At 37.8% G+C, this 14,456-nt stretch overlaps 1 protein-coding gene across 4 annotated transcripts in view; it reads right to left on the reverse strand.

The window, feature by feature from the left end:
• The window catches only part of MLIP (muscular LMNA interacting protein), a 250,607-nt gene that overhangs the window by 125,933 nt on the left and 110,218 nt on the right, over positions 1-14,456 (reverse strand). For all 4 annotated transcript variants that reach the window (XM_047733786.1, XM_047733789.1, XM_047733788.1 and 1 more), the window contains 2 exons: positions 11,581-11,736; positions 7,957-8,349 (listed from right to left, as the gene is read on the reverse strand). In XM_047733786.1, coding sequence (XP_047589742.1) covers positions 7,957-8,349; positions 11,581-11,736 — 549 coding nt within the window. The remainder of the gene's footprint in view (positions 1-7,956; positions 8,350-11,580; positions 11,737-14,456) is intronic.

Here is a 14,456-nt window from a genome sequence, read left to right on the forward strand (position 1 = left end):
AAATCTTGCCATTTGCAATAGCATGGATGGATCGAGAGAGTATAATGATAAGTGAAATAAGTCAGTCAGGGAAAAACAAAACACCACATAATTTCGCTCATGTGAAATCTAAGAAACAAAACAAAGAAAAAAAGAGACAATCCAAAAAACAGACTTAAATACAGTGAAAAAACTGCTGGCTACCAGAGGAGAGTTGAGTGGAGGGAAATAGGTGATGGGTATTAAGAGTACACTTCTCATATGACCTCTGAGTAATGCATAGAATTATAAAATCACTATATTGCTCACCCAAAACTAATACAACACTGCACATTAATTGTACTGGATTTAAAAAAAAAAAACAGAATGGAGAGAAAAATAAATACAAAATAATACAGCCCTTTTGGTTGGCAGGACCACTGCACTTGACCCACGAACTTGTCCTGCATATGGGCACCAGCTGAGAGTGGAGCTGAACTTCCTGCACCTGTGCAGAGCGGCCATCTTTCTCTAACTCACATATGGGCTGGGCTGGGAAGGTACTATAGATTAATGTCATCATGAAGTTAATGTCATAGTCTCAGCTGTATCCTGTACCTCTCATTTTTCTGTTGGTTGGTTGTTAGTATTTTTTTTCCCTTGTTTTTTTTTTTTTTTTTTTTAAAGATTTTATTTATTTATTTGACAGAGAGAGATCACAAGTAGACGGAGAGGCAGGCAGAGAGAGAGAGAGAGAGGGAAGCAGGCTTCCTGCTGAGCAGAGAGCCTGATGTGGGACTCGATCCCAGGACCCTGAGATCATGACCTGAGCCGAAGGCAGCGGCTTAACCCACTGAGCCACCCAGGCGCCCCCATTTCCCTTGGTTTTGAAATCAGTTTCCCATCCTGCTCTGAACAATAGATATTCTAAAAAGTTAACACTCTCCACAAACCCTGCTCTTACCACTTCCTCCATTGTACTCAATAGATGACCTAGTTTCACTTTCTCCAAGGAAAAATGGTGATTACCAGGAAAATCTATTATTTTCTAGATCTACTCTTATTCCTTTTCCTCTCTTCTAAGAAAAAATGATGACTTTTCATTTTTGAAAAGGTAAATTTTCCCTATATACTCTGAATCACAGCAGCTCTTGCCTTCTTAGGAAATCTTATTTCATCAGTTATCCCCCATGGGCTATGTATCCATCCTTTTTCCTTTTTATTAGCTGTCTCATTTGTCTCATAAATATAAAGCAAAAATCCTTCCAATCTTTAAAAACATAGTAATAAATGTCATGTAGTAGGTTATAAAAATGCCTCAAATTCTCTTTTCACAGAAAAAAGGCAAAGTTCTTTTCCTCACCACTCCTTCTCAACTGGCCTTCTGACTTGGTTGGACCAGGAGGACACTAGCAAAAATGATCCATGAAGCAGTGGCTTGAAAGGCCCGAGTGCCTTGGAACTTACCAGCTTGCGCAGCACATAAGAGCACCAAGATGTGAAAGAGCCCGGGCTTTTCCACTGGAGGTTACAAGACCACATCTCAGCTAACAAGCTACCAGCTGGCCCAGCAGCCAATGGCAGACAAGTAGGTGAATCACAGCAAAGATTAGCTGACCCTGCCCCAGATAAGCAGAACCACCCACTTGAACAGAGCCAAATTGCCGATCTGCAGATACTTAAGCTAAATAAATGCTCGCTGTTTGAAAGCACTGCACTTTGGTTTGGCTTGTTATGCAGCAAAAGCTGACTGATAAACACACACACACACACACACACACACACACACACACACACACGTGCACCAAGATTTTTGTGGATCCTCTGTGTTCCTTAACTTCAGACCCATGTCGTCATCTTCTTAGTGACATCTGTACCATACAATCACGGTATTGATCTCCTTACTTCTGATAGCCAACAAACTTAAAGAGACTGCTCCCCAAAATCCCACCCTTTCATAATCCCCTCCTCTCAAATATGGGTGGAATCCCCGACTTGCTTCTAATAGAACCTGGCAAAGCTGAAGGCATTTTGCAGATATAATTTAAGTCCTTGGTCAGATGACTTTAAGTTAATCAACAGACCATCCCATGTAGGCAAGACCTAATTAAGTGAGCTCTTTAAAGAGGGTCAAAAGGTTAGAGATTTCAGTAGCAGAGATTTTCTTTCTCTGCTGCCAACTTTAAGAAATAAGCTGCCATGAATTCTATAGCCTCAAGGAGAGGAGGTGAATTCTGTCAGTAACAGGAGGGAGCTTAGAAGCAGATCCTTTCTGGTGTAGGACCTCCAGATGAGGGTGCAACCTGACACCTTCACTTCAAACTCAGGAGGTTCTGAGCGAAGCACCAGTTCAGCTGGGCATAGACCTCTGATCTACAGAAACCTAGAAAAAATAAATAGGCATTTAAAGCCACTGAATTTATGATCATCTGTTGTGCAGCAATAGAAAACTAATACACTTCCTACTGACCTCTTAACAGCTCTTACTCCCTACTTAGTCTTCCACAGTAACTATTATCACCAATGTCTACAGTGATTTATATTTTCCTAAGCCCAACAGGCACTTGAATGCCTTATCTTTTCTGATTTCTCCATAGAATCCGACTTCCAATCCCTCCCTCCTTTTTAAAAAGGTTTTATCTGTGGGTTCTGTTTTATCACTATCTCCTACTTTATTTCCTATCTTCTGACGAGTCCTTTTCACATTCCTTGTCTTTTCCACCCTCCTCTTACATGTTGGTACTTCCCTGGCCATTCACACTGTCTGAAATGCCCAGGCCCTAGTTACCCATCAAGAAAACTTGTACTCATTGCTCACATTTCAGCTACTTACAGTGTGACCCTTCCTGATGGTCTGGGCTGATCTAGGCATGCTCCCCCTGAACTTCCCCTTGTTCTTAGAACATGTTCCCTTTCATGGTCAATGTTTTCAGGTGCATCTTTTTCAAGTTCCTTAAAGGCAGGTAGTATGTTTTTTATAGTTAATTCCCTTACTCTCCAGTACGGAGAATAATATTACTGTCATGCAGGAATGAAGGAATGGTGTTTAGTGGATATAGGAACAAAAGGACAGAATTCAGGGACATAATGTCTCCTTAAAGCCAGCTTCATCATCTCCCTTAGTGACTGTGCCCTCTTGTTCTGCTCTAGACTCTAGATAGTGAAGATAAGCAGGAGAAGGGGACAGTGACTCTGATATCCATTGAGTCTTTACCTCGCCAACAACAACAAAATTGAGTTCTGACATCAACAAATCAGGAGACCCTCCTGTTAAAAGTTTCCATCAGCTTTCTGCGGGAATTGTCAAAGCAGCTTGATTTTCCACAAATGTACTTCCTCTGTCCCATGGGCTAATGGCAAAATTGATTCCTCACCCAGAGGAAACAACATGCTACCACTGAGGGATCTCAGGGATACTGCCAGCATCAGAGAAGATTGAAGGCTGGAGGTATAAGGAAGGTTTCTACATCTAACATCCTATCCAAATAATTTGTTGTAATTTATTTTCCATGGATCCATAAAATCTAGGTACTTAATAAATATGCATGCTAGTTTCCTAATTTCCCAGACTTTCATGTAAGAACATCCTTTATTTAACTCCAGCCAGTTTTTCTGACCTCATTTTCCATGTCTTCTCTGTTCTTACACCTAAGCTACATTTCGCCTGGGTGGCTTAGTTGTCTAAGCCTCTGCCTTTGGTTTGGGTCATGACCTCAGGGTCCTGGGATTGAGCCCAAAGTTGGGCTCCCCACTCAGTGGGGAATCTGCTGGACCCTCTGCCCTAACCCTTGCTTATTTATCTCTCTCTCTCTGAGATAAATAAAATCTTTAAAATTGTTTTATTTAAAACCTCTCCCTCCTCACAACTTCCTTCTCCTTGTACCCCAAAACATGCTATCATCTCAAACTTCTTAAATACAGTAAATCATCTGTTGAGAACCTACCATGATCCAGGCAGTCTTCTAGGCACATTCTGTATATTACTATCTCATTTAATCCTCACAAAAAAGGTTGATATCATTACCCCATTTACAAATGAGGAAACTAAGGTTTATAATTTCAAGTAACTACCCAGAGAAGCATGGCCAGTATGTTTCTTGTGTCATTCCTGCTTTCCCAAAGCATCTCTCTGGTGCATGGGCTCCCTTCCTTACCACCCATCCATTTCTCAACCTCATTTTTGTCCCTATCACCGCACTCACACTGTTTCCCTTCAGGTTAACAAATGACCTCTAATTCTGAAATTTAATGGGCTCTGAAGGTCCTACTTTATTTGATCTTGTTTTATGTTTTATTTTTCCTTATATTTATAAGATTTTATAGTATTTTTATTTACTTGACCTTGTTTATAGACTATTCTTTTTGTTGAATGTCCCTCCGGCTTTCATTGCATGAAACCCCTCCCTCCAACTTCCTTGGACCCCTCTCAGTCTCTGTCATGGGTTCTATTCTTTCACAGGCCCTTTATATTTTGCTATTTCCTGGCCTATACCTCCCGTCTTCTTGTTCTACATTCTTTCCATGAATAAATATCTCCACTCTCATCAGCTTATGTAGAAATATCTCCAGTATCCCAGCCCTACCCTGTGTTCTAGACTCATACTTCCAGCTCCTTCCTAGAGAACATCATGCTGCGTCATCAAGGCATCTCAAACTTTAGATCAGATGTCTTATCTCTTCCTACCAATACCTGAAACCTATTATTTTTCCTCAATTGATGATATCAACATTCTTCCAATTTCCCTAGTGAGAAATTTCATCCATCCTTGACTTTTCCCCTATAAGTCAATGAATAAATCCAGCTAAATCTACCTTTTAAGTTCTTCTTTTTATTCCCACTCTCATTGCCTGAGCTACAGGCTTTACCATAGGTCTTCCAGCCAAAGCACTCTGTGTTCATAGGTGTATATTCACCTCTCTTTTAACTCTAATGTTATCCCTAAGTAAGACAGTATTAGACCTTTACATCAACATTCAAGATGGCAATACTCAAAAACATTACTCTTTCTTTCTGAATTTTTGAGAGGATTTTGATTCAAATGCTTATTTTATATATAACATTTTAACTTTTAACCTACACTTCAAATGTTTTAACTGTTTAGTGTTTTTTTGACATAATGCACTTTTATTTAAACATGCTACTTCAATGAAAGTATTTGGAGCATAACCATATTCAACCCAATATTCATATTGACTACATTCATGATAATATAGTAACTACTACAGAGAACAAAATGTTTAATAGAAATGGATTTACCATAGACTTCATCTCTAAAGACTTTACAATCTGCTAGGGGAGATAAGGCATGTATGTAAATAGTTATACTACATGCTGAAGTAGGATAATTGTTACAAAAGATGGACAGAAAAAAAGCTATCAGAAGCACATTGAGGAATAGTTTATTTTGACTCAGAGAACAAAATCTGACTTCATAAAGGAGTCAGTGTCTGGGCAAAGACTTCAAAGATGTGAACTCTTAAATATTTATTCCTTTTACACACCTTATTGAACCTCACCTATATGCAAGACACTCTACTAAGTGCTGGAGACACAGAAATAAATGGGACACATCTTGACTTAAATTGCTCTCTAGTCAGGGAAAAAGGTAATCCATTATTACAACAGGGTAAAAAGGAGTTATGGAAATTTTCTAAAAAAGCTAAAAAACGATGTGGAAAATGGTACAGATGGAGAAGACCTAACTCCTCTTCAAAGGGAATGGCTCTAGAAAGAGGCACTACTTAAACTGAATTCAGAGTATTGAGTAGCCTATGAAGATGAGTCTGGGGAAGAAGCTTTATACACAGAGGAATCAAAGGCTCAGGGATGGAAAAGTATAAAGTATGCACCTTTGTTGTAGTTGAGAAGAACTGAAGAAGAGAGGTAGAAGATGTAGATAGAAAATGACATCTAGGCTAGTTTATGGAAAAGTTAAAAGCCAGAACAGGAACTGAAGGCATCTTTTAGAATAGCTTAATAAATTATTGCTGACTAATAGTGTTAATTTATGGACAGTTCTGTACATGGATTTATTTTTACCAGGCAGACCAGAAATTCACCTAATGACTATATTTCTGAGAGAAAAGTAGATGTTGTTGGCATCAAGTAATCCAATCAGGGATATTCTTTAGACTTATTTCTATTACTCACTACATTAAAATTCTCAGAGTACCTTCTTTGGTTCTCTGGTCATTACTCTGGGGTTGACATTTGTGGTTAACAATTACCTTATTCTTATTTCCTCTTTTTTAATTTATTTTTATTTTTTATTTGATGATAGCCTACTATTCATTACTCAAATGGATTGTTATGGGAAATGCAAACAGGAACAATGGCTACTCCCAAACATTTCAAGATCCAGTATTCCCCCATTAGTGGTAACCATCATTTTTGGCCACTGCTAATGAATTAGATTGATCTTTGCCTTTTCATTGGCAGCCTTGATAACATCAGCTATAACCTGCTGCCATATAACTGTCTTTTGACAAAAGATTCCAAAGTGTGTGTTCAGGCTCTAGTTTACTTCTGTGTATTTGGTCACATAAAAACGAATTAAATGACCAACTTAGGGAAAGAAATCTAACAATTAGGGGGAAAAGTAAAGCAAAAATCCAAAAGTTGCTTCATTAAGAATGTTTGCTTTGTTTACTTACATTTGTTATTATCACACCTATAAGTTCTTCAAAGGGGCTCCATCAAATTACCCTCCCCTAACTTTGGAAACCCCCACATCTCCAACTTGGTTATTCCATCATCTTTCCTGAGGCAAGAAAGAAACATTCAAGCCTATCACTGCTTACTGAGAATATGTTTAATTACATGATTAGAACATTTCCAACAACTGTCTGAGAATAAATTTTGAGAAGAAATAAATGTTTTAGTTCAGTAGACTGAGGTAGGAGTAACCCAGGGAGAGTCTTCTATCATCAAAAAGTAGCCTAAGGACCCTAGGCTTATCGGTGATAGAAATTAAGCATCAGGAAGTCAGTGAAGGTGGCAGAAATGAAAATAGAGTGGCACCCAAAATAAGACACGTCCTCTACAATTATGCATAGGTCCTAGCAGCACCAGAAGGCCAACTCACCAATAAAAATGTTCTCCCAACTACTTTGGGATGCTTACAAGTACCTGGTCTAGCAGATCCTAAACAGGACATCTTGGTACTGACACATGCTTTCTCAAGGAGAACTTTGCATCCACTGTCTACTCCCAAAGCCAGCCTCTGCACTCCTGACATTTTACCTATGCCTTGTCAAATCATTGTATAATTTCATCACAACAAATAGCCAACCAATGGGAAATTCTTCCTATTTTTCCCTTCAAAATCCCTCCCTCTCTACTCCCTTTCTTTCCTGCCATCACAGAAATGGGTCTTAAATAGGCTCTCCAACCTAAAGGAACTATTCAATTTTGCTGCTAAGTTTTGGGGTAGGATATTCTACCCATTTCACTGAGGCAAGACCTGCACTAGTGGCTTCCAGGACCACAACACATATTTTCTGAAGGACACACAGGCTAGAATTTTTTTTTTCTAAACATTCTTATTTCCTAGCATATCCTTTGACTACTTTTTCAGTAGTTTAAAAGTAATATGCCTGCGTCTAACATCCAACCAATGTCTTCCCACAGGATCTTTCTCTTATGTGCAGTATGCTTCTTGATGCAGCCAGCCAACCAAGCACTATCTCCTAAGAAACTCCCAGTATCAATCTTCCAAGAATTGTTCAAAAGAGATAACATTCTCCCAGATCCACCCCAGCTGAACATCTTACATCTTCTCTTCAGCCAATTCACAGTACAATTATATAATCTTTTTTGTCTTATGAATTTATTATCTATATTTACTCTGTGATGATTTATGATCTTGGGATTTGGGTTTTTTAATACCTTTTTCTTTGAGAGCTTTGCATGCCTCAAACAGGAAGGCCTTTGCAGACAGCCTAGGATAAAGAGTATGTAAACATTTTTTTTTTCTTATGACAAGAAGAAAAACCTACCTGCCCGTGCTTTTGCTGAGAGGCAATCCCATGAGACATTTCAGGGTATGACGGGGCCTGGAGGTCTGTCCCTCGTGTTTTGGGACGTACCACGTCAGAAACCAGACTGGAGGAAATTGCTAGAGATTTGGGCCGAGAAGCTGTAGCGCTCATCCCCCCAGGGGGGTCTTGTTCACCTTTTCCACTTGTAGCTTCATCTTCCCCTTCTGAGTCCACAATAAAGACATATTCAGCTTTGAAGAGGTCACTTTGCTGCATTCCTTGAAGTTCGTTTGCTTTAATTCCCCTTGCTTGCAAAACCTTTTCACTGCCCTCTGAAGGATAAATCAATGTCCCTTGGTTTCTCTCCTGTTGGCTCCCAGCATTCAAGGTCAAGTACTCATTGGACTCAGACTGCAATTAATGTAGAGACATAAAAGCATTGACATTGGTTTGACAATGGCTTCCTTTTTGCATGTACACGTAAAAGTTTAACCTGCTTATAATCTCCAAGGACAAGAATTATTTAAAATATATTTAAGGGGCGCCTGGGTGGCTCAGTGGGTTAAGCCGCTGACTTCAGCTCAGGTCATGATCCCAAGTCCTGGGTTCAAGCCCCGCATCGGGCTTTCTGCTCAGCAGGGAGCCTGCTTCCTCCTCTCTCTCTGCCTGCCTCTCTGCCTGCTTGTGATTTCTCTCTGTCAAATAAATAAATAAAATCTTTAAAAAAAAAATAAAATATAAATAAATAAATAAATAAATTAAATAAAATATATTTAAAAATCAGGTTGGTTTAGGAGAGATTGGGTTGAAGTTAATGGTTTACTTTTACCAGCCCACTTATTTGTCCTGGTTCAAGCCCAAACAATTTAGGGCTCAGAATCAACATCAAGTAAACCTGCTTTCAAAGAAATCATGACACATTTTCTTAAAAAGAGATAGAGACAGCAGTGTTTCCCATGAAGACATTCGTGAGACAAACAGGGGTTGACCAAGGGTTTAATTATTGGTCAAGCAAAACCTATATATCCTATATATGCCAGGAGAGAAAGGAAACCCTATTGAAAGTTTCTAAAATAAAACAAATCTCTCTAAAAGTCTGAGAGGAAAACTAAAATTGTGACCAAAAATATAGATATTCAGACAAAACCATCCAAACTAATTGAAAAGAACTCAAGAATAAGATGCCAAGAAAACAAGTAGATATTTTTAGTACAAGGAATTTTTCACTGCTATTTTATTTTATAATTCTTAATCTTTTCCCATTCAATTTTCTATGAGTACATAGAGGATTTACAGGACCAGAGTAAGACAGCTATATCAAGCTATCAAACATCTTTTTCTAAAATGAGAGCAGCAGTGTACACTAAGATTGTGTTTAAAAGAGTCAGTGTTTATTTTTCTGGTTTTGATAACCATGCTGTGGTTTCTATATTTTTCTTTGCAACATTTCTTTAGGCCTAAAATTACTTCAGAATAAAAAATTTAAAAAGACACTAACTAAAATAAACTGAATTTCAACCATGATGATAAATTTAACATGTGCTCTTATGTGCATGCATGTTGTGTGTATGAAAATAGAAGTCAAACCATTGATTATATATAACTAACCTAAGGACGTTATTTTATATGCCCATTGCACATTTTTCAGCTGATGATGATTTAGTTGAGATAAAACACAAATGGCCTCTCATTAGGATTTCTTGGACAATGATCATTTCACATTTAAATTACAATTCTATACAGTAACAAAAACCCAAACTGGAAAGAAGTTTAAATTAAAAATAACAGGATTCAAAGACAGATTGCTTATTATAAAAAATAACTATAATTAAAAGGTGGCAAAAATTGAACTAGTTTTTGAAAACATTATTAATGATCTAAAACAACTTCCCCTGTGCTATTCCTTATATTCCACATATGAGTGAAACCTTATGATAATTGTCTTTCTCTGCTTAACTTTGAAAAAAATTTTCTGCACAGGTTTGTCCATTCTCTCCAATTTGCTTATTAAATCAATGGTTTATATCAGAAAAAAATAAAATACAATGACTCCCTTCCCCCATAGTCCATCACTCTCTATTCTTTTACTCTAATGTATTTTTATAGCTTTATCACTGAAACTTTATTATATACTTTTCATTTTTTTTATTGTATGCCTTCCCAAGAATGACTTATATGAGTTGACTTTATTCATTCAGAACACAGCACCAAGCACATAGTATATTCAGTCCGTAGTGGTTGAATACATAAATGATCAAGGGAGAATTTATCCTGTTCTATTATAACATTGAACTATTTAAAAAATAGGAAGAAAAATCTTGGCTATTTTAAATATGTGGTTGTGTGTGATCATTGCAATCAAAATAAATATCAACATCTTAGGAAGCTCTGGAGGTTTGCAACCAAGAGGAATTCATACATGCGCAGTTCATTCATACTCATAGCACCTATACAAAGGATCCCATAAATACATCACATAGAGTTGAGCACTGTTAGATAAGTTTCCCAGAAATTCCTATAGTAGCATTTAAGATCTCCCTGAAATAATTCAACCTTCATATTCTTTGAAATAAGGTGGTAGCATTGAAAATCTCAGATCACAGATATATTACAACTTTCTGGATAAGATATTTTCATACAGATAAGGTGAATCAGATTATTTTACCCCCTTTTAGTGGTTCAAGAATACCACAAAATCCCCCAGTCATCTTTTACTCATAATAAGACAATATTAAAAGACATTCTAAAGAGAAAGTTTTTTTTCCCCAAAATGTCATTATTCTAACACAAGTCATATTCAGGGTTTTTTAAAGTTCATTTTAATTTTATTGCCAGTCTTGGTCTCATTTTAGATAAGCATAGTCAGCATATAAATATAATTTTACAACCAATTTTGTCTCTTACTGTTATAAAGTTAACATTTTCCATGGAATTACATAATCATTATAATTATAACTTTGTGAAAATGGTGTATTATTACACTCTCAACTTTTTTCTGATTATTAGCTATTAAGCTATTTTTATTTTTCCCTGTTTTCCTACAGAACATTTTTGCTTTTGTACCATTCTTGGAATACATTTTCAAGAGTTAGATTATTGAAAGATTATGAACAGTTTTATGATCATGCATAAGGGTTTTCCACCAAAATTGTACAAATTCACAATGCTAGCAGCAAAGTGTGAGCACATCAGTATCTTCACAACTGCCCCAGCACTGGATATTGCACTTTCTAAATTTTGCTAAGTTATTGCATGTAAAACAATAATGCCTCGTTGTTTTATCTTTATTTTCTGTCAAGAAACTGACAGAAATTCAAACTTGTCCAAAAATGTCATTTTTATTATTTTAGGACATATTTGGGAGAAGAGCAAGTGCCCAGAGGCAGAATGTGTCTCGTGAATAGCAAAGAATAGGATGTCAACTCAGGAGAGTTGAGAGTAGTACATTGGAGAGAAAGATAGTACGATAATGTTTGGGTTTCTATTATACGGTTATATTTTTAGTCAACCTTGGATTTCACAGTCATCTCACTTTATGCAAGGGAAATAAACATTCATACAAATTTCCAAGTCATTCTTATGGACAATTTAATGCTTAATATAAAATTGCTTAATATAAAGAAAGAACAAAAATAATCCTACCCTATTTACAGTTTCTGGATTCTTATCACTTGATTCCTCGGGAATTTTAACAAGGAATTTAGAGGTGTCAGCCAACTTAGAGTGGGTTGGTAGTCTTCTGACAGTAGGGACAAATGTGAAGATCAGAGGTTTGGCTTCAGAATCACCAGAAGAGACCTAAGAGACATGTAATAAATTAGACTCTCAGTCTTGTTAGAGGTTTATCTTGACTTTATTTTCTAATTACCATGATATTTACTTCATTTATTTTGAGAAGTTGACTCTTATCTTGTGATCATGTGTATGGTTGCCAAAGAAAACAGCTGTAAAAATAGTGAGCATGGACCAGATTCCTTTTTTAAATTATTCCATTTATCAGAGAAAGCAATACAACCCAAGAAAGAGCCTATTGTAGGGGATGGCAGCAAAACAGTGGATTGGCTAGTTGATCTCTTGGAACATTACAGGGCACCTGTACCTCCCCATAGGGTCATCACAAACACAGCATCTATTCTGTTTCAAAATCAACTTTTATTCATTTAACTCTGGGTTAGCATGTTCAATCTGACTCATAATCACCAAGCAATGTAATCGGATAGACTTGAACATGTAGGTAGACTGGGGGTAGGGATCAGGAGAGAAGGAAAGCAAAACAGGGTCCTGGAGGAAGCAGGCAAAATAAGTTAAGGGAACATATGGTCATATTTGAGTCCAGAGAAAATGAACTAAGATACAGGAAAGCTCATGAATATGGTGTACCGGGGAGCAGAAAGGTGGTATAATCAACATTGATGATAAAATCAGCCCCATCTCGTCAGAGTAACACTGCCCCTCTGCCACCTGCATGCCTCAGTCTCAAGAAATATGATACACCTGGCAAGACCCTCACTGTCCTCTCCCTTTAAGCCACGAACCCCTCTATGCCTTGAAACCCTCAGATTTCACCTTGGCATTCCTTTTAAACCCAGCTATGTCAGCCCCTGTGAAAAAACCCAGACCTCAGTCATCTCACAATCCCTTTGTGCTATACATACCCGTTGTTCTTTTCCCATCTGTGGCCTGCTCCAACTCTTGAAGCCTTTCCACCACACACTTTCTGGTATCCAGTCCGCCACCACAAAATCCTCCATGTCCCAAACCTCTTCTCTAACTTCTCTAACTAGCTCTAACCAAACCATGGCTTTTTCTAAAGGGCTTTGTCTCTAAGAAGCTACCTCAGTGGAAACTGTTTTCTCTCACACTGGGCCTAGAACTATAAGTGTGTCCTCCTCACTTCCCTGTACTGCTTCCAGACCATTCCTCTTTCCTTTTACCTAGAAACTTGCAGATTTCAATCACCTGTCAGTAGTCTATACTCTTCACTGCCATCTCCCCACAACCAAAGGAAGCCCTTCTTTCTTTGAAGATTTAGTTCCTGGCTCAGTTCCACTCTTTTTAACATTATGCTTTGTGCAATACTCAACATCATAGACCATAGGTAATTTTCCTCATCTTGTGTTGCCCTGGCCTCTACTCCTTCCTGATTTTCAAATCCCTAGCCTCAACCAGTACCTACAACCCCTCTATAATGTCACATTTTCCATTCTCTGGCTGCCACTTCTTTTCTTTCCATACCTCCTTCTCACACTTCAACTCCAACATTTCTTAGATCTCACCAGAATAAAAATCTACAGATCCCTCCAACATTATATTATCCCATATTTCTTCTTTTTAACCAACCTCAATGATTGCATTCACCACAGTTACCCCCCATGCACACTCCTCAAATGCTTTCCCCTCTCTCACATCATCCCCTCCCAACTGGGTAAATCACCATTCTCACTAAATCTAACCTCCTACTCTACTCCTGCACCACAACAGTATGTGATTGGAGGAAATCACACAAACTATGCTTACTGGTTTCACTTCAAACTTATGACTCAGCCCAAGCAGTCCCTTCAATGCCGCTCTATAAACATACACTAGCTATTTGACCCATTTACTCTCCCACTTGCCTAGAAAACTCACATCCTCTCCAACATCTTCTTCCATGGTCTTACTCTGAGCTGATAAGTTTGTTTCTCATTTCACTGAGGTAACTGAAGCAATCAGAAAAGAATTACCAAGGTTCCCATCACCACATCTACTCACCCACCCGCATCTTTGTTCTCTCATGTGGCCTGAAGTCCTGCCATTATGTCCCTAGTAAAATCAACTCTCACTTGAATATTTTGCTTTCTACTAACTTTTATTTATTCAACAAGGTGTCATTAAATGCCTGCTAAATGCTAAGGCACCACTTTAAGTGTTGGCGATATAATGGTGAGCAAAAATCTTTATACTAATGGAATTTATATCGCAGAGGAGGAAGTAGTAAACAAAATAAATATGTAAAATATTTAGTACTTATATAGTTATAAGCTATGAAGCCTAGCTTTAAGGCTATTGCAATGACCCATGGTAGAGAAATGGTAGGTTGAACTTGGGTTGCTATGGTAACCATGATAAGAAGTGTTAAGATTCTGGCTGTATTTTAGTTATTTATTTTTTAAGGTTTTATTTATTTATTTTTGCAAGAGAGAAAGAACACGAGGGGGGAGGTGGGCAGAGGGAGAAGCAGACTCCCCCCTGAGCAGGGAACCTATTGCAGGACTCAATCATGACCTGAGCCAAAGGCAGATGCTTAACTGACTGAGCCACACAGGCACCCAAGATTCTGGCTCTATTTTAAAGGAAAACAGAATTTGCTTAAAAACTAAATGTGGGATATAAGAGATAAGAATCAAGATGAGTACAAAATTATTGACCTAAATAACTGTAAGAAATGAGCTTTTATTTACTAAAATGGGGGAAATCAACAGGTGAAGCTAGTCTGAGAATAAAGATCAAATTTGATATGCTAAATATAGATCCAAATG

Source organism: Lutra lutra, chromosome 6 (genome assembly GCF_902655055.1).
Source record: "Lutra lutra chromosome 6, mLutLut1.2, whole genome shotgun sequence".
NCBI classification, from domain to species: domain Eukaryota; kingdom Metazoa; phylum Chordata; class Mammalia; order Carnivora; family Mustelidae; genus Lutra; species Lutra lutra.